At 48.7% G+C, this 20476-nt stretch overlaps 1 protein-coding gene across 12 annotated transcripts in view; it reads left to right on the top strand.

Annotated features, from left to right (window-relative positions):
- The window catches only part of CACNA1A (calcium voltage-gated channel subunit alpha1 A), a 345736-nt gene that overhangs the window by 249215 nt on the left and 76045 nt on the right, over positions 1-20476 (top strand). For all 12 annotated transcript variants that reach the window (XM_060297032.1, XM_060297031.1, XM_060297037.1 and 9 more), the window contains 9 exons: positions 4794-5003; positions 8246-8358; positions 9606-9718; positions 9872-10003; positions 10297-10369; positions 12187-12304; positions 12441-12508; positions 16153-16259; positions 17942-18745. In XM_060297032.1, the coding sequence (XP_060153015.1) occupies positions 4794-5003; positions 8246-8358; positions 9606-9718; positions 9872-10003; positions 10297-10369; positions 12187-12304; positions 12441-12508; positions 16153-16259; positions 17942-18745 (1738 nt within the window). The remainder of the gene's footprint in view (positions 1-4793; positions 5004-8245; positions 8359-9605; positions 9719-9871; positions 10004-10296; positions 10370-12186; positions 12305-12440; positions 12509-16152; positions 16260-17941; positions 18746-20476) is intronic.

The raw sequence follows: 20476 nt of genomic DNA, 5'->3' as shown, positions 1-20476 counted from the left end.
TAAATGTGTGATGAAAGGAAGATGAGAAACCGAAGTTGAAAGCTGTCACACTGAATAAGTGCCAACGCTGTCCCATAGCACCTCTGTTAAGAAAGAAGGTGACTTTCAACTTTGTAGATGGATCCAAGACACGGGCCAGTGGCTTGTTCTCCCAGGACAGGTTTGCTCCAGGCAAACCCAGCTAAAGCCAGCTCCCTTGCCTGACAGATCAAAAACCCACAGGAAGGGGCCCCTGTGCTAGCAGGGGCTTCCTAAACAATCCTGAAAGAGACCTCTGAAATTCCAGGGTTCTGACAAGGAAATGCCTTTACCTTTATTTATTTACGTAAAATAATAATAATAATGTGTTTCAAAGTCAGGCAGGAACTGTGTAACATTTGCCCTCATGTTGTACCCTAGTAAATGCAGCTTTATGTAACTGATGATTCTACTGTGCTGTCAGCTCATTTGATAAACACATTACAAAACGGTCTCGTGTAGAGTTGATCAACTGACTGTTGAAATATGGACCTTGAGTCATGGTTAGGAAAAACTGAGCCATGGATGGAATCTGCCATCACAACACAGGTTCTTTAGGAAAATCAGATTCCATTTAGATGGTTTTAAGGGTATAAGCTCAGTGTGGGCTGTATTCGTTTGCTAGGGCTGCTGTCACAGAGTACCACGAACTGGGTGGCTTAAAACAACAGAAGTGTATTCTCTCACAGCTCTGGAGGCCAGAAGTCCAAACGGAGATCAAGATGTTGGCAGGGCCATGCTGCCTCTGAAGACTTTAGGGGAGAATCTGCCCCCACGCTTTTCTCTTCGCTTCTGGTGTTGTCGGCAATCCTGGGCTCTCTTTGGCTTTTACTTGCCTCACTCCAATTTCTGCCTCTGTCGTCACATGGTCTTTTCCTGTGTGTCTCCGTGTCTCTTCTCCTCTTATAAGGATACCAGTCATTGGATCTAGGGCTCACTCTAATCGAGTCTGACCTCATCTTAACTTGATGTCATCTCCAAAGACCCTATTTCCAACTAAAGTCATATTCACGGGTACCAGGGGTTAGGGACTTCCACACATCTCTTTGAAGGACAGTTCAACCCACAATTTGGGAAGCACCTATTTCAATTTAAACAGAGAAATTGAAGAGCCTATAAATTGCCCCAAATCCCAAGATTCAGCCTTGGTGGTGCCATACTGCTGTCCTCACCGTGGAACATTCCTGACTAGGACTGGTCGCCTCTGGCTCTTGACTCCTTGAATGTAGCTGATCTGAACTGAAATGTACTTCATGCTAACACATTAGATTTGGAATACATAGTACAAAAAAAAAAAAGAGTGTAAAATATCTCTTTAATATATTTCTATATCGATTCCACATTGAAATTGATATCTTAGATATATGGGGTTTCATAAAATAGCTTATTAAAATTATTTTTTAAATCTAAGGATTGCCTGCAATTACAGTTCCAGACCACAGAGGAAAAGTATAGACAAGAGTGTATAGAAAAAGGGAGCATGGGTCAGAGCAAGTATGAAATGCAATAAATAGAGAAGACAGTACAGAGCTGGCACACGGCCTGGCATGCAATAGGTGTTTAGTTAATATTCACTTTCCTCTCCATTCCTGATGAGTGGGATGCCTATTGTGGGATGTGTCTCCAGGCCCTGTGATCAGGAAAGACTTCCTCCAGGCATTGGTATGTGAACGGGTCTTGATTTCAGCTCTTAGGGTTGTAGTAAGAGATTTTAATCTTACCAATAAGCATGATGTGTCAGCGTCATGCTAGGGGATATTAACTCATTGATTTCTCCCAACGGCCCTGTGAGGTGGAAGGCACTGGAGTCCCAGGATGCAAGGTGACTTGTCCGAGGTCATCTGCCCAAGGTCACTTGCCTGTTGGTGATGGAGCCGGGTTTCCATGTGGCTCCAGCAGGAGCTGGGGTAAGGGGCCTCCTGCCTGGTGTGATTGCCAAGGCTTGTGGATGCCTGTGGGTCTGGGCACATCTTTGGGAGCCATAAGGACCAGAAATGTCCCAACTGGGAAGGGGTGTGAAGAGCCACCGTAGGGTTCCCAGTGCCCATGGGGTCAGGCAGGTGATGGACATGAGGGGAGGATCCAGCCACTGGACCCGGCCAACTGCTGCTGGGCAGGAATGTGGTCCCTTCCTCACGGCCACATGTTCCAGGAGTGAGTGCAGCATGGTGGCCGAGAGCACAGGCTCTGAACTAACTCGACACTTCTTAGCCAGTTACTGGACTCCCCTCAGTCTCTGTTTGCTCAGGGTGTAAAATGGTGTTAATGACGGTCCCTACTTCCTAAGGTTGTGATGAGGAGCTTACAGTGTAACATGCATCCCCCGCAGTGCCTTCTAAATGTTCAAAACATGTCAGCTGTTATTTTCATTCATGAGAAGCTGAAATCCATATTTTTATGGAAAATCTCCCAGTTTTTAAATGTAGACCAGTAATTTTAAATTTCACAAACCCGGGATGAACCAGTATGGCCCCTGGGGTGCCAACTCCCAGCCTCTGTTTAGAATTCTGCTAATAGGAAGTGGCATCCTGAGAGATGTTTTACGTGTCCCATGCCTGGCTGGTGTGATGAGGTTGATGAAGTGGTTGATGGATGAACGTATAAATGAACAAATGAATGAATGGATGGGTGGATGGATGAACAAATGAATAATGGATGGGTGGATGGATGAATGAATGTGTGAATAAATGATGAATGAAGCAACAAATTGGTGAATTAATGGATGCACTAATGAATGGACAAATGATGAATGAATGAATGACATACCAATGAGTGAACAAATGAATGAATGCACAAATAAATGAACGAATGAGCACACTAATGAATAAATGAAAGAATGAATGAACCAATGAAGAACAATACACAAATGAATGAAATGGAAGATTTTCAAGAGGAAGTTTTGATTTTTTTTTTTAATTTATTTTTGGCTGCATTGGGTCTTCGTTGCTGCGCGCAGGCTTTCTCTAGTTGCAGCGAGCAGGGGCTGCTCTTCGTTGTGGTGTGCGGGCTTCTCATCGCGGTGGCTTCTCTTGTTGCGGAGCACGGGCTCTAGGCACACGGGCTTCAGTAATTGTGGCGCACGGGCTTAGTTGCTCCACGGCATGTGGGATCTTCCCAGACCAGGGCTCGAACCTGTGTCCCCTGCATTGGCAGGCGGATTCTTTTCCACTGCGCCACCAGGGAAGTCCCACAAGAGGAGGTATTTTAGAAGGTAAAATCAATCTATCCAAAACTGAGCTCTGAACCTCCCTCCTATCCCTCCCGGGGCTCAGGCCAAAAACCTTGGCTTCTCCCTCTCTCTTCCACCCACACTTGGTCCATCAGCAAATGTCAAAATCTACCTTAAACAATACATCCCAAATCTGCCCACTCTTCTTCCTTCTCAGCCACTATGGAATGGTAGCCCCATTATCATTTGCCTGGACTAGAGCCGTCACCTCCTCCCTGCTCCTGCCCTTGCCTTCCACAGTCTTTGCCCCCCACAGCAGCCAGGGGGCACCTGTGAACCCCAGTCAGCTCACGTCCCTCCTCTGCTCAAACCCTCCACGGCTCCCACCTCACTCAAAACAAAAGCCCAAGTTCTCCCCACAGCCCCCAAGGCCCTTCACAACCTGCCCAGTCTCCTCCCTGCCCTCACCTCTTCCCTTTTCCCACCTGAACCACTCCACGCCAGCCACACTGTTCTCTTTATGATGCTCCCACAGTATGTCAGGCAGGCACATTCCTGCCTCAGGGCCTTTGCACTTGCTATCTCCTCTGCGTAAGGTACCTAAGATACTAAGGTAACTCAGGCCAACTCCTTCACCTTAACCACTTGATTTAGTACTGCCACCTGCCCAGTGGTCCCTCCTGGGGGTCCCAGTCCCCTTATTTTGCTCTACTTTCTCTTTTTTCCAAAGCACTTTTCACCTTCCATCACACTATTTTTTTTAATATTTATTTATTTATTTGGCTGTGCCAGGTCTTGTTTGCAGCACGCAGGATCTTTAGTTGTGGCATGTGAACTCCTAGTTGCAGCATGTGGGATCTGGTTCCCTGATCAGGGAACATAGCCGGGCCCCCTGCATTGGGAGTGTGGAGCCTTAGCCACTGGACCACCAGGGAAGTCCCCCATCACACTATTAATTTACTATTGATTATAGTATGCTTGCTCTCCGTCTCCCCCGCTGGAGTATCAGTCCCAAGAGTGCAGGACTCTGTTAACGTGTATCTGGAACACCTGGGACAGAGCCTGGCACAGTAGGTACCTTGTAAATGCTTAGGAGCAAAAATATACGTAGGCAGTGGGCACAGCTGGCTCATTCTTTGGTGATTATTTCTAAAGTGACATATCCATGGAAAACTAGGATCCTATCCACACCTCCTCCTGAAGGCTTTCCAAGTATGGTCCATGCAGTTCTGCTACCTGCCTCTGCACTGGGAGTCCTGAGCAGAGGCGCCTACCTTATCCCACCCTGTGGCATGACTCCCCAGAGTCATCAGACATGGCCAGGAGAGGAAGATACAGAAAGTTGGCTCCAGCGATGAAGAGCCATCAGCCTCCCTGTTGACATCCTGAGCAATCATTGGTTATTTCCAATACTGTTATTTTCAGGGGCATCCCCTTCTCATAAGCTCCATCTCTGGAAAGCTAAGCCCATAGGTCATGATGGTTCTCAGGGGCTTCCTTGCTTGGGAGGCGAATGGATTCCCTGGCCACAATCCGTGCCTGGGCCATGCATCGGCTAATTTCCTCTGCAGGAACACCTTGACATTCTCCATCCTTTCCCTGGCAGGGTCTCCCTTCGCCCGAGCCAGCATTAAAAGTGCCAAGCTGGAGAACTCAACCTTTTTTCACAAAAAGGAGAGGAGGATGCGTTTCTACATCCGCCGCATGGTCAAAACTCAGGCCTTCTACTGGACTGTGCTCAGTCTGGTAGCCCTCAACACGCTGTGTGTCGCTATCGTTCATTACAACCAGCCCGAGTGGCTCTCCGACTTTCTCTGTGAGTACCTCCTGGCCCCACCCCCACTGGCTCCCTGATCCCTTCCTCACACCCTTTTTCCAGTTCTCTTTCTCTGATGGTATGTGTTCCTTCTTTGGTCCTCATTGACTTTGTCCCTTCATTTGGCCATGTCTACCACTCAACTTGGGGCTGATGTTGCCGCTGCAACCATGACAGAACCCTGTTTCTTTGGGCCTGAGCTGGACGCTGGACTTTAGGCCACCAGAGACTTCCATGATCACTTTCTAAGAAAGGCACGTAGGGGTGCATTGGAAGAGAGACAGAGAGAGTCGGAGACTGCAAGACAGCCAGATAGAGACAGAAACATACATGTGATTTCTAGGTGCATCTCTGGGAATCAAATAATTTATGGTTGAGAGATGGGGGCACATTAGAGATAAAAAAAGTGACCTGTGTGTTGTACCCATTTTCTATTCTCATTTCTGACTCTCTGCTTCTTCCCTTTTCTTTCAAACCTTCTGCTTCTTTCCCCTTTCATCTCCTGTCCTTTTTGACTTCCTTATGTCTGGGATTCATTCCTAGAAGATACTCTCTAACAAATGTGAAAACATCTTGCTCCCTCAGTGAGTACCAGGATTTCCAAGGCTTTGCCCTTCTGGGCCTATTCCCAGATTTCAGGAATTAATATGAGATAGTATCAAAACTGATGACCAGGTTGGGGGAAAAGAAGCAGTGAAAGGTGGGGAGACCTCTGAGCGGGATTTAAAAAGTAAAGAGGTCTTAGGAATCAACAAGAGTAATGGCTGGACAGTAAGGAAGGCAAGTGGATACCTTGGCTCTGGCTTATGGGTCCCGAATGAGGACTCCCCAAAACCTGTTTTCCTGCTGGCTGCCCTCCTTCTACATCTACTGGCTTGTCTGACTTAGGTCTGTAGATTCTCTACCCTTCTGACCTGGTTCAGATTAACCCAGACAACCGTTGGAGAAGTTGAGTCTTCAGCCTAGAGAGGCCTGGGAGCCTGGTCCATGTCATTGTCTCCTTGTAACCCTCATTGTTCCCAGTCACGTTGGCTGAACGCCCCCCACCCCAGGACATTCCCCAGGGGCCAGTTCTCCTTCCGAGAGCCCTGACCTAGTTCCAACCTTAGTAATTGCATTTAGTCCCCCTGGAGTCACTTATAAATGAGGACTATTTACTTTTTGTCTTAACCTCCTCTGATAGCCTATTTTTAATCTCCCATATTCTCCCCACTAATCACCTTGCTCTGTCTGTCCTGGTTCAGGAACAGGGGGTTGGGACTTCCCGCCTGGGGCCTCTGTGTCTGTAAACGTCCTTTAATTATCAATTTCCAGTTGAGAAAACTGCAACACAGAGAGGTTAAGCAACTTGCCCAGAGTCACACAGCTAGTTAGTGATGTAGCCAGGATTTGAACCCAGAGTCCAAGCTGTATCTGATGGTACATCCCTGCCCTGATTACCAGGTAACCTGGGTTCTTGATGCCTGCCCTGCCCCTAACTCTCCATGTGACCTTGGACAAGCTCTTACCATTGTCCATCAATCAAACACATCTTCAATTATAAGGCACTCTTTTATTTTTATTTTATGTGCCACTAAGAAATAAAACAATGCTGCCGTCTAAACTAGGACATGCCAGTTTTAAGATACACCCCAGTTTCGGAGATGTCAAAATGTGAACAAAAATATGTGTCCCGGAATCAATGAAGTGTAGTTGTTTCTCTGGGTCTCAAATTCCTCTTCTGTACTTGGTGGAAATTGGATTTGATGACCCTGAAAGTTCTTCCAGATCCCCTAGTGCTACAGAAAAGTAATTCTCTCAGGCCTTGTGCATCACCAGCTATCATATTTCCATGGTAACTGGGGAACAAGTATCTTGGAAACTCTTAAGTTGTCCCAGAGTTTCTTCTGGTGGTTTTTGGAATACACCAGATGTTATGGACAGATTTCCCTTGCTGACATTTTGGTCTCAGGGGCCCTGGAGACCCTAGAGTTTCCCTCAGACACTAGGAGCTCCCTGGAGTCCTAAAACTAAGGGAAAGTTTCCATCAGGAATGAGTGGGAAAGACCTTAACCGTCAGTTCAAACCACCTCTTAAAAGAATGATATAACAGGGAATTCCCTGGTGGTCCAGTGGTTAGGACTCTGCGGTTTCACTGCCGAGGGCCCGGGTTCAACGCCTGGCTGGGGAGCTAGGATCCCACAAGCTGCGCGGTACAGCCAAAAAAAAAGAAAAAGAAAGTAAAATAACAAAGAACTAGAAAAAAATCTTACACCACTAAAAAAAAAGAATGATATAACAAATACCCTTGACCTTCAAACAGAGTTAACTATGTGACCAAAATGGAATTCTTGGAGGTTTGGGTCCTCTGTCTTCCCTTTCTGTATGCTTTCCTCCCCTCAGAATTCCTCCTTACCTCTCCTTCCCCTCCAGTAGGTGACTACTCATGCCCTTCCTGACCCCTCAACTTCCTACCCCACCAAGAAAGCTGTCTCAGAAAAGGGACTGCTATTAAACATTTCTTTGCTGGAGCAAACCAATAACCATGAGTTACCTCTCCCCAAGGTATTTGCACCATTATGCTTTCTCACCAAAAAACAAAAGGCTTTGTCTTGCATCACGACTTTCAGACATCAGCAAGACAGGATTTCCAAGGGACGTAAATGAGTTTTCAAGGTTCAGAGAAAAGCCATGCCTTAGGTTAGTTGCCTGTGGCCTCCAACTAAGTCGCCAACACAAGGATGACAAATAGGACACTGTCATGATTTCTGTTTCTCTTATTCCTTTGGAAGTCAGACATATAAAAGTGGTTTAGTCATAATTCTTAGATTATGACATGCTGGCATCATGGAACCACTTTGTTAGTTATCCAATTAGTCAGTTAGCTGTTAGTCAGTTAGTTAATTCATTCATTTATTCGTTTTAAAAATGTAGTAAGATGCATAAAATAAACAACAAGGACCTACTGTATAACACAGGGAACTATATTTAATATCTTGTAATAACCCATAATGGAAAAGAATATGAAAAAGAATATATATGTATATATAACTAAATCACTTTGCTGTATACCTGGAACATTATAAATCAACTATACTTCAATTTAAATTTTTTTTAATTCATTAATTAACTTTTTAAAAAAATATATAGTCAGCACCCAGGAACCCACCAGCCAGGGTTGCAATTAACAGGAATGTCAGAGCCATCTGGAACCTCCCCTCCACAGATCTAACCTCCTCTGTTTTCCCCCCTCTCCCTTCTAGACTATGCAGAATTCATTTTCTTAGGACTCTTTATGTCCGAAATGTTTATAAAAATGTACGGGCTTGGGACGCGGCCTTACTTCCACTCTTCCTTCAACTGTTTTGATTGTGGGGTAAGTGGTCTGGTTTCTAAGGATTTCAGTTCTCCAGCTCTAGCTTAGAATGGCTGACACCTGGGGACATCCAAAAGAGAGAAGTAGGATCACCCCTGGATATGAGAGACTCTGCTGAATGCAAAAGGAATGAAAGCACAGTCCCAGCTTCAGCAAGGATACAGAGCCCCTAGAGCCCTCCTCGACCACTGCTAGTGGGAGGGGACATTTGTGGACCCTTTTTGGAAAGTAGGATTGACCTGGTGATTCCACGGCTAGGGATTCACCCTAGAGAAACTCACACAGATGCCCAGGAGACACATACAAGAATGTCCTGAGCAGCCTCGCTAGTCCCAGACCAAACGACCCAAATATTCCCTTGCAATAGAGTGGATAAAGTTGTGGCCTAGCCACATCATGAAATTCTCTGCACCAATGAGAGGCAAGCAAAAACAGCCACACCCATCAGCTACATAATACTGCACGGAAGGAAGCAAGGCACTGACAAAACCAGTCCATACGGCATGATTCTGCTCGTGAAAGTTCAGATGGGTGAAACTAAGCTATACGGATTACGGAGGAACCTTGAATGCTTTCAAAAGGCAGAGACCTCGAAAACACAATGATAAGCGAAAGAAGCCAGACATAAAATAAAAGGTCACATATTACATAATTCCATTTATAGGAAATGTCCAGAACAGGCAAATCTCCAGTGACAGGAAGTAGATTAGTGGTTGCCAGGGGCTGGGAAGAGGGGGATGGGAAGTGGCTGCTAATGGGTCCGGGGTCTTCTTGGGGGGTGATTGGAAATGTTTCGGAACTAGAGGGGGGTGATGGTTATACAACATGGTGAATGTACTAAAGGCCACTGCATTGTGCCCTATTTTCAGTTAACCTTTCTGGTTAATTTTATGTTATGTGAATTCCGCCTCAATTTTTTAAATGCAAATGGTTAAAGGAAACGGTTAGCATAAAATTCAAGGAGGTGGCTAATGTCTAGGGGTCCCTGGAGGCTTTCAGGCTGCTGACATGTCTTATTTCTTGACATAGGTGGTGGTTTCGTGGGCATTCGCTTTGTAATTATGTGTGTCATGAATTCTTTGTGCTCATCAGCTCTTAATAAGTTAAAAAAGAGAAGGGATGAGAGGGGTCTGAGACCCTCACCCTGATTCTGTTTGAGGGTGGGAGTTGGATCGGGTTCCTGCAAGGTTCAGACCCAGGGCACGTTTGCAAGGAGCCTGGACATGAGACCGGGTCCTCTGTTCTAGGTCATCATCGGAAGCATCTTTGAGGTCATCTGGGCCGTCATAAAACCCGGCACATCCTTTGGAATCAGTGTGTTACGAGCCCTCAGGTTATTGCGTATTTTCAAAGTCACAAAGTAAGTCTTTGGGGTTCCCTGGCATCCCGATGAGAATGGGGGTGGGGGCCAGGGTGGGGTCACCTCCACCATGTTGGGAAGGTGGGCTTAGCTGCTGCCGCCCTGGCCCAACCTGACCCCCACCCCCCCCCAAACCCTGGCCTCTGTTGGCAGGTACTGGGCATCTCTCAGGAACCTGGTCGTCTCTCTTCTCAACTCCATGAAATCCATCATCAGCCTGTTGTTCCTCCTTTTCCTGTTCATCGTCGTCTTTGCCCTTCTGGGAATGCAACTCTTTGGTGGACAGTGAGTGCTCAGCGGATTCTCCGACGTCTGCTTCCCTGGGGTCCAGCCCAGGGCCTCCCAGCCCCAGGCACCTTGCTCAGTGCCTCCAGAGACCCAGGCCCACCTGCATCACACAGTCTTCCCTCCTCGTGGCCTGGATGCCCAGTGCACTCACCCAGATGGGCGGGGCCCGGGGTACCACGCAGGGTGTCCTTTTAGGGGACAGAGATACTGCCCTGGATACAAGGTACTGAGCCAAGCCCTCAGGACACCTGAGGTGGGACCAACATGAAATGTCTGTGTCCTCTCTGCAGGTTTAATTTTGATGAAGGGACTCCTCCTACCAACTTCGACACCTTTCCAGCAGCAATAATGACGGTATTTCAGGTACAACCTTCAGCCAGCCCCATGAATGCAGGGACATACAGGGAAGCACCAGAGTTCGTCAGGAGACAGAGGGAGCGGGGAACGTGGGCAGGAGCCTTTATCGTGGTTTCCACAGGAAGAAATGGGCAAGGCACGTTAAGCAGGCTTAGGATTGGCTAGTTTAAATAATTTCATCAGGCCCTGGAGCTGTCCTGAGTTGTCTGGTACCTGACCCTGGGCTGATTCTGACAGGAGAAGGTTGGCCCTGATTGTAAGAGCCCAGTAGTGGAGGTGGTTGGGGAGTGTGGGTTCTGAATTGGTTGGTTTGCATTTGAAAAGCACATTCACAGGCAAGGTGGTTACTATCTCTAAGAATTAGCTCGTCCTGACTCCCTCCAGGGTCAACAAGGCCTCCCACATATGTCAAAGCATCAGAACATAGAAAGTAATAGACATGGATAATACACCATCCTCCCCCAGATTGGAAGACACCCCGATCCCATATTCCAAGGCAAACAGATTGACCCTGGGTGGTCTCCCCAAACCAATTTCTGTACCCATGTAGGCACATACCCTGAGGTTTGGAACTGGCCTAGCTGGGACTTCCAGAGTCTTTCCATGTGGGTTCTGTCTCTTTAGGGGACAGAGAGTTTATGGAAAATGTGACTTCACTCCTCTCTTCTCCTGGGGGAGAGGTAATTTCTAAATGATACCCCTAGACAGGGGCTTGGAAAGGGAAGCCATCCATAAAGTTCTGAGCCCTCACATAAATGATTATTAATAGTAATCACCATCTATATATCTTCAGCACAAGGTTTCTTGCCCAAGAGGGAGTCTGTCCCCCAAGGTCACCTAGTAGTATCTGAAAACATTTTGGGTTGTCACAGCTGGGGGTGTGGGGGCATGTTACTGGCATCTAATGGGTAGAGGCCAAGGATGCCGGTCAACACCCTACAGTGCACAGGACGGGAGGAAGTCCCAAATGTCAGTAGTACCAAGGCTAAAAAACCCTGCATTAACAGATTAATGTTTTGGGAGTTCTTTCACATTTACTTTATCCTCATGGAAATAATACAAAGGAGGGAAGTTGGATATTTTTTAACAATTGTGTGGATACTACATACATAGCCCTTCCCATATGCATCTACACAACTTCTGTTTGCCAGCACCTGTGTCCCTTTACCTGAGGCTTCCTCTGGTCACCAGTACCACCACCATCACCACCCCCAGACACAGCAGTCCAGATGTACCAGTGAATATATGGCAAGAGAAATGTATTTCTCACAGTTCTGGGGGCTGGAGGTCCACAATCAGGGTGCATGCAGGGTTGGTTCCTGGTAAGGACTCTCTTTCTGGCTTGCAGACGGCCGCCTTCTCACTTCTCTCTCACATGGCAGGGAGAGAGAGAGAGAGAGAGACCAAGTTCTCTGGTGTCTTTTCTTATAAAGGCACTAATCCCCTCATGAGGGCCCCACTGTCATGTCTTCATCTAATCCTAATTCCCTCCCATCTCCAAATACCATCACACAAGCGTTTAGAGCTTCAACATATGAATTTAGGGAGTACAACTCAGCCTATAGCAAAATCCCCTTATCACATCAGGGAAGATGGAGTTACAGAAAGATTGTGACTCCTGCAGGGTCACTTTTTCCTAGAACAGGCTGAGAGCCCCTCAATGCAGGAACAGCCCTTTCCTCTTGCAAACAGATGAGACCCTCCCCGCCCAGAGACAAGGGCCAAGGAGGGGCCCACACGGCAGGTTCCGGCTCCACAGCTGCATCTCCGAGGGGCCCAAGGTTGAGAGGGGGTTGGCTGTGTGTTTCTCCCTCCCCTTTCAGATCCTGACGGGCGAAGACTGGAATGAGGTCATGTACGACGGCATCAAGTCTCAGGGGGGTGTGCAGGGTGGCATGGTGTTCTCCATCTACTTCATCGTGCTGACGCTCTTTGGGAACTGTATCCTCTGTGTGGGGAAATGGGGACGTGCCCGGGCCTCAGGGAGAGCAGATTGGGGGGCACAAGGGGAGGAATTCAGGAGTCCCAGATATCAAGGTCCAAGTGGCGATGCTTTCCCTGACTCCGACGTTTGCAGACACCCTCCTGAACGTGTTCTTGGCCATCGCAGTGGATAATTTGGCCAACGCCCAGGAGCTCACCAAGGTGGAGTTGGTGGGAGAATGTTGCTGTGGCAAAGTTACCACCTGCTCATGGCAGATCAGGACCGTGCCAGGTGGGGGTAGGGGCTAGGGTCAGAGCTTACGCCCTGGATGCACTGTACCAGGGAGAAAGTGCCTCCTCCCCCACCCCCAAAATAGACGGTCCATAATAAAGTGGATTCTACAGCAAAGGAGGGGGGCTAAGGCAGCAGGGTTTCTACAGGAAACAGAAGGCAAACTCCACCAGAGTGCCCATTTGTAAGGAGTGGGCAGTGTCAAGGGACTTCCAAGGAATGCGGCAGCCTCTAGGATAGCAGGCACTAAACCCGAAAGGAGGGGACAGATGGAGAATAACCCAGACAAGGTCCTGAGGTTCAGTGTGTGTCCCTGTGAGCTTGGGAGTTGGCTGGACTTCATTGCTGAGTGGTAGCAGTAAAGAAGTATATGTGCTCATGGTTCCAGGTATTGCTGTTATCTCCGTTTTGCGGAAGGGGGAACTGAGGCTCAGAAAGGCAAAATCCCTGGCCTCTGATGGGAGGATAATATCTGCTACCGTTTCGAGCATCATGCTATGCATGCCAGGGGCTCAGTACAGTTCTTGACACACAGGAAGTGCTCGATAGAGGGAGCCTTTGTAAGTCACTTGGCATGAGCAGGCACCTGGACCTAGAGCCCGCATTTTGCAGAGCTGGTAAAGGGAAGGCTAGGATTCGAACGCAGACTTGGCAAGTTCCAGAACCTAAGTTGTCTACCCACACGCCCTGCCGGCTTTCATTTGAGCCCCCGCTGAGCAGGTAATGATAAAAATAAAAATAACAACAACCAAGGAAAATGTGATTGCCCCTCTTGTATGCCAGACACCAGAAAGCATAAGAGATAGGGAGTTACTGCTATGCTCATTTCACAGATGGGAAAACTGGGGCCCGGAGGGTTGTGACCTTACCACATATCTAGGAACTGAAAGAGCAGAGGTGTGACCCCTCAAAGAACAGAAAAGAGAGAAGAGTATGGGAAATGAGATCAGAAGGGAATTGGGGGGATGGGTGGTGAGAACCATCCATGGAGGAGAAGTCCAGTTTTCATCCATGGTCAGTGATATTGGATTATCTGGACAAAACCTGGTACCAGATGCCCCGTAGGGCAGCCTTCAACTCCCTGGGACTCAGGTCCACCTCAGCCAGTCACAGAGGGGGCAATATTGCTTTCAGTAACACAGCTCACACCCCTGGGATAGCCCACACGCAGAGCAGCTGGGAACGGTTGTACAGGTTGTGCACTGCACGAAGGAAGCTGGGCACCTTTTTGCAATTTAACAAAGGCATCTTAGGAGCTAGCGGTCGTCTGACCTAAGCCTTTCGCCAGCAGCCTCATCACATTAAAAGAATGTGTGCAGAATCATTCAGTCTAGGAGGTCCAGGCCTGGGACCTGCCTCAGCTTCACAGCCCCATCCCCAGTGCCACGAGGTGTTCAGGCCATGTTCAGGGAACTGAACTGAACCTAGCAGACTTTGCCAACCCTCCATCTGCCAGCCTTGGCAGGAGGGAGAGAGACTTTCCTGGGCCCAGTTCCGACTGGGGGAAACGGAAGTCTCTGCCACCCCAAGCACACAGCCACAGTCCTGACCACCACGGAGCTGGCTGGCGTCAGTGCTTCAGGGGCTGTTCCAGCCATGATCTCATCCAGGTTCCAAGACCCCATCCTCAAGGGCCATCATGGGGGAGGAGATACCTCAGGAGGGTGGGAGAAGGGGAAGGAGAAAGCTCATCTCCTGTGACGTGTCTTCCAGACCCTCATTCTTTCCTTCATTTATTCCACAAGCATTTCTCAGGCATTTAATATGTGGCAGGGACCCCACTAAGCCCCTGACGTGGTTGGGGTTTTTTTTAATTTTTTTATTGACGTATAGTTGATTTATAATCTTGTATTAGTTTCTGGTGTACAGCAAAGTGATTCAGTTATACATATATATAATTCTTTTTCATATTTTTTCCATTATAATTTATTACAAAATATTGACTATAGTTCCCTGTGCTATACAGTAGGACCTTATTGTTTATCTATTTTATATATAGTAGCAGTAGGTTTTTATCTCATTTAACCCTCACAGAAAACCTAGCAGGCAAATTCTCTGATCCCCCTTTTACAGATTTTGTCATTCATTGAAAAGCATTTGGGAATTCCCTGGTGGTCCAGTGGTTAGGACTCGGCACTCCCACTGCCAGGGCCCTGGGTTCAGTCCCTGGTCACGGAACTAAGATCCCACAAGCCACAGTGTGGCCAAATATAAACTAATCAATTAAAATTGAAATTAAAAAGGAAAAGCCTTTACTGAGAATCTACTGTGAATGGGGTCTAGGAGGCAGGGACATGGCAGGGAACAAAATAGACAAATCCCTGCCCTCGTTGATATTCTAGGGGGAGAGATAGATGAGAAAGAAACTTGTCAGATGGTGATAAGTGCTAAAGAGAAAAACGAAGTGGGGAAAGTCGAGGAGAGTTGAAATTTTAGATGAAGATTGTGAGGCACAGAGAAGTTAAGAGACTCGTCCAAGGTAAGCAGAAAGTGAAAGAGCTGAGATTTGAATCCAGATGGGTCCAGAACTTGTGCTTCTAACCACATGCAACGTTGGTTAAACTTGAGCGTGTTTCAGACTCAACTGGGAGCTTATTGAAAATGTAGATTCCAGGGCCCAGCCCAGGTTCTTCAGGAGACCTGGGAATCTGCATTTGCAGTGTTTCTTAGGCAGGTGGTCCAGGGACTCATCTCTGAGAAATGCTGGGTGTGATGCCAGGAGGGGGGGAGGCCTTGGGAGAGCACGGTGGCCAGCGGGGTCCCACCCCTGTGTTGTCACTGACAGACAGTGTCCTGATCTGACCATTACTGAGGTGGTAAGGTTGCTTCTTGCCCCAGACATCTCAGCACGGTGGGAGAGGTGCCCTGCCACCGCATGACCTTTTTTATTGGCGGGTTCATCTCTGGCCATTTTCTTTCTTGTTGCTTTTTCTTTGCTTTTTCTTTGTTGGCTTTTCTGTTTTACGAATGAGGCCCTGCATGAAGGCTGAAGAAGGATTTAAAGCCCCAAAACGTCTTTTTCTGTGTGTATTTTTAAAACATCTTCCCCCATCCTCCTCCTCTCTGAACCTAACTGGCTGAGAATATAAGTTCCTCTCCTGATTCCCCTTCTGGAGGCTGTTGGCAGTGCATGGGATGGGCTGTGGGATGCCAGATTTTTCTGCACGTGGGGGCTTGTCAGTGTTCTTTAAAAGTCTTGGTTCAGAGAGCTTAAATGGCCCAGGAACTAGAGTGAGAGGAAAATCTTTGCATTAATTTCCAGCTCATTGAGACAGGGTACAGAAAAATTTCCATTGTGGGAAGGGAAGGGAGTCTTTCTCCTTTTCTTCTGACTGTGTGTTAAAATAGGGTTAATAATGAGCTAGATATAGAGCCTGTACATAAAGGGGATAGCAGTATACTTAACTGACGGGCATCCTTTCCAATCACTGGGCCTCGGCTCTGTTTGGTTGACACCCAGGCCACACCTGTTTGTAAGTATCTGAAATGTTGCCCCTGGTTAACAATAGGGTCAGAGGTGAGGCCCCAAGGCCCAGTTCCTGTTTTGTGAACAGGGATCACATGTGACTTTTAGGATGAACAAGAAGAAGAAGAGGCAGCCAACCAGAAACTCGCCCTCCAGAAAGCCAAGGAGGTGGCAGAAGTGAGTCCTCTGTCTGCAGCCAACATGTCCATAGCTGTGTAAGTGCCCCCAACACCGCTATGCTCTCTGGGGTCCTCAACCTCTGCATCCTCCCAGTCAAGAATTTGGAGGCAGGGAGCAGTCCCTGACTGGGTTGAGCTTTGGGAAGAGGTGCTTCTGCCCTCCCACCCACTTTCACTCAAGAAATAATTAATTAAGCAGGTACTCTGTGCCAGGCACTGTTCTAGCTGATGGGAATACAGCGTTAACAAGAGGTTGAGGTTTATAGGAAGGGCTAGGGGTGGTGAGAGTTACGATTTTAAGTAAAGTTGTCAGGGAAGGTCTCACTGAGAAGGTGACAAAGCCCGAAGAAGGTGAGGGAGGAGCTCTGTGAGGGTCTGAGTGAAGAGCATCGCTGGCAATGGGATCAGCATGTACAAAGGCCCTAAGGCAGGAACATGCCTGGTGTGTTTAGGGAACATGAAGGAGGCCAGTGTGACTGAAGTAGAGTGAGTGAGGGGGGCGAGTGGGGGGAGGTGAGGGCAGAGAGGTGATGAGCAGATCATGCAGGGCCTTGTGGGCTGTAGGCAGGACTTAGAATTTTGCTCTGAGCCAGGTGGGAGACATGGAGGGTTCTTGAGCTGAGGAGGGATAGGGACTCAGGTGGTCACAGGTACCCTTTGGATGCTATCAGGGGAGAAGACTGCATTGTTCCCTGCAAAAGAGATAGTGGGGGCTGGATCAGGGTGGTGACTGAACAAGTCATGGATGTAGCTGAATTCTAGACAGATCATGAAGGCAGAGTGGACAGAATTTGCTGGTGGATCAGAGGTGTTAAGGTGGTAAGAGTTAAGGTGTCTTGATTAAAGATTCGTTAACACAGATATTCTGAATTGCACCTTTGCTGGGTAGTCCTGGGATTTTGCATACTGTGGGGCGGTGCATAATGGGACAATGGGGAGGGGGCTTTCTTTCTCAGAGTGCAAGGAGATGGCTGTGGAAGGGGAGCCCAGGAAGGTACATGCTCAGACAGGCAAGCCTATAGAAGTTGATGGTCTGTATAAAACTATCAATACACATAGAACCCCTGGAAACATCTGTGTGCTCCAGGCAGGGCTTCAGCCCAGCCAGCACTCCCAGCCATGACCCCACTGGTGTTTTGCGCCAGTGGATAGACAGGCACTGTCCCAAGCTCCCAAGCGCCCATGTCGGGGCTTCCAGAACCTGCTCCAGATCAGTGTCCATTATGATTGGCTGTCTCAGAGGTTAAAATATTTTGAACATCAGGACAGCCCCCAGAGGCCATGTGCTAAAATTTGAAGAGGAATAGAGAGGTCAGTGGGGACATACACCTGGGCTGAGACCCCCATTAGACCGAAATGCCCAGCCAGGCCAGGATACCTTACTGGAACGAGACACCCATCTGGGCCAAGACGCCTGTAAGGACGAGACATCCGGCCATGTTGAGTTTTCCACACAGGTTGAAACACCTAGTTAGGCAGGGATACCCAGCCAGGCCATGATACCCACCTTGACAGAGATGCCCACTTTGGTCAAGATGCCCATCTGGGCCAAGGTACCCACCTGGGCAGAAATGCCCACCTGGGGCAAGACACCCACCAGGGTGGAGATACCCACTGGACCGAGACGCCCACCTGGGCTGAGATGCCTGTTAGCCCGAGAGGTCCATGCAGGCCACAATGCCCAGTAGTGCCCTAACCCCTGCGCCCTTCCGTTGCAGGAAGGAACAACAGAAGAACCAGAAGCCCGCCAAGTCCGTGTGGGAGCAGCGGACAAGCGAGATGCGGAAGCAGAACCTGCTGGCCAGCCGGGAGGCGCTGTACAACGAGATGGACCCGGACGAGCGCTGGAAAGCCTCCTACGCCCGGCACCTACGGCCCGACATGAAGACCCACCTGGACCGGCCGCTGGTGGTCGATCCCCAGGAGAACCGCAACAACAACACCAATAAGAGCCGGGCGGCCGAGCCCACGGTGGACCAGCGCCTCGGGCAGCAGCGAGCCGAGGACCTCCTGAGAAAACAGGCCCGCTACCACGACCGGGCCCGGGACCCCTGCGGCTCCGTGGGCCTGGACACCCGGAGGCCCTGGGCGGGCAGCCAGGAGGCCGAGCTGAGCCGGGAGGGGCCTTACGGCCGCGAGTCGGACCACCACGCCCGGGAGGGCGGCCTGGAACAGCCGGGGTTCTGGGAGGGCGAGGTGGAGCGGGGCAAAGTCTGCGACCCGCACCGGAGGCACGCCCACCGGCAGGGGTGCAGCCGGGAAAGCCGCAGCGGGTCCCCGCGCACTGGGGCCGACGGGGAGCCCCGCAGGCACCGGGCGCACCGCAGGCCGGGCGACGAGGGCCCAGAGGACAAGGCCGATCGGAGGTCCCGGCACCGTGAGGGCAGCCGGCCGGCCCGGGGCGGCGAAGGCGAGGGCCCAGACGGCGGCGAGCGGAGGAGGCGGCACCGGCTTGGCCCTCCGCCCGCCTACGACGGGGACGCACGCAGGGAGGACAAGGAACGCAGGCACCGGAGGAGGAAGTAAGTGGAAGCGATGACAATAGTAGAAATGATAAGATGAGGCAAAGTGGCACCTGCTGGATACCTGGTACCCTCCTGAGCCACTTATTTAAGCTTCTTGACAGTCCCCTCATTGTCATGACCCCGTTTCACAGATGGGGAAGCTAAGAGTTGGAGCTGACTTGCCCAAGGTAACACATCTAATAAGTGGCCTTGAACCCAGGTCATCTGGCGCCAGCAGCAGCAAACTATCAAGCCCTTGTACGTCTCAGGGAAACTCTACGAGAACTTTCCCCCAGAATTATACAGCTCTTCCATGTGCTTGCTGTGTGGCCTTCGGCAGGGACCTCATGTCTCTGGGCCTCAGTTTTCACAATCTGTAAAATGGAGATAGTGGGGTCTAATTTGGTCATTGCTCGAATTAAATGATGTAATATATGCAAAGGGCCTGAAAGAGCAGCTGACACATAGTAAGTGCTTGGGAAATTTAGACCCTTTTTAGCTGTCATCGAGTCAATCATTCTTCACCTGATGCTATTCCTGGGGGTTTTGAAAAGCCACTCTGGGCCCTCAGAACTGAATGAAGAGCGGCGTTCAAGGCTTTGGGCCGCATCTTCCAGGCCAGCACCTCACCCAATCAGAAATGACACCCTGTTCTCCATAACAATATTTTGTAACACTCCTTAGGAAATCCTGCGGTGATTGTATTTAGGAGCCCAAACAACTTACATGCGTTCTTTCACTAATTAACGTCCTCTTAGTCTTCTTCTTTTTTCTTTAATTTTTATTGGAGTATAGTTGATCTCTTATTCTTCTTTTATTATATATCACCCGCCACTAGGGCATCCTTTTGATTTTTTTTTTTTTCTTTTTTTAAAAAAACCCTCTTGTAAGTTTTTTGTGTTTTCTTTTTTGGGCATTAGGTATTCTTTTTTTTTCTTCCACTTTTATTGAGGTATAATCGACGGGCAGCACGGTATAAGTGTAAGGTGTACAACATAATGATTACATTTACATGCATCAGCACCATATTAATTTTTTTTTTAATTTTTGGCTGCATTGGGTCTTTTTTTAAGTTATTTTATTTTTTATTATTTTTTTAAAATTTTTTTTAGGATTTTATTTATTTTATTATTTTTTTTTTTTTGGCTGCATTGGGTCTTCGTTGCTGTATGCGGGCTTTCTCTAGTTGCAGCGAGCGGGGGCTGCTCTTCATTGCCGTCCTTGGGCTTCTCATTGTGGTGGCTTCTCTTGTTGCAGAGCATGGGCTGTAGGCACGCAGGCTTCAGTAGTTGTGGCACACGGGCTCAGTAGTTGTGGCTCGCGGGCACTAGAGCACAGGCTCAGTAGTTGTGGCGCACGGGCTTAGTTGCTCCATGGCATGTGGGATCTTCCCGGACCAGGGCTCGAACCCGTGTCCCCTGCATTGGCAGGCGGATTCTTAACCACTGCACCACCAGGGAAGCCCCATATTAATTTTTAATGATGTGTTTAAATGCTTCTGTTACATGCCATATGCACTAAGCTAGCACTTCTCAAAATTGAATGGGTGCACGAATCCCCAGGGAGCTTGTGAAAATACAGATTCTAATTCAGTAGGTCTCAGGGGCAGCCTGAGGTTCTGCATTTCTAAGGAGCCAGTGATGGTCCAGGGACCACACTTTGAGTAATGAGACCCTAGAAGACAGAGTGAAGCAATTCTGATGCAGACACCTATACACAAAATCACAATGAATGAGACAGGTACAGATG

The sequence above is a fragment of the Globicephala melas genome, chromosome 3 (genome assembly GCF_963455315.2).
Source record: "Globicephala melas chromosome 3, mGloMel1.2, whole genome shotgun sequence".
In the NCBI taxonomy this organism is placed as follows: Eukaryota; Metazoa; Chordata; class Mammalia; order Artiodactyla; family Delphinidae; genus Globicephala; species Globicephala melas.
This window is presented reverse-complemented; position numbering and strand designations above follow the sequence as displayed.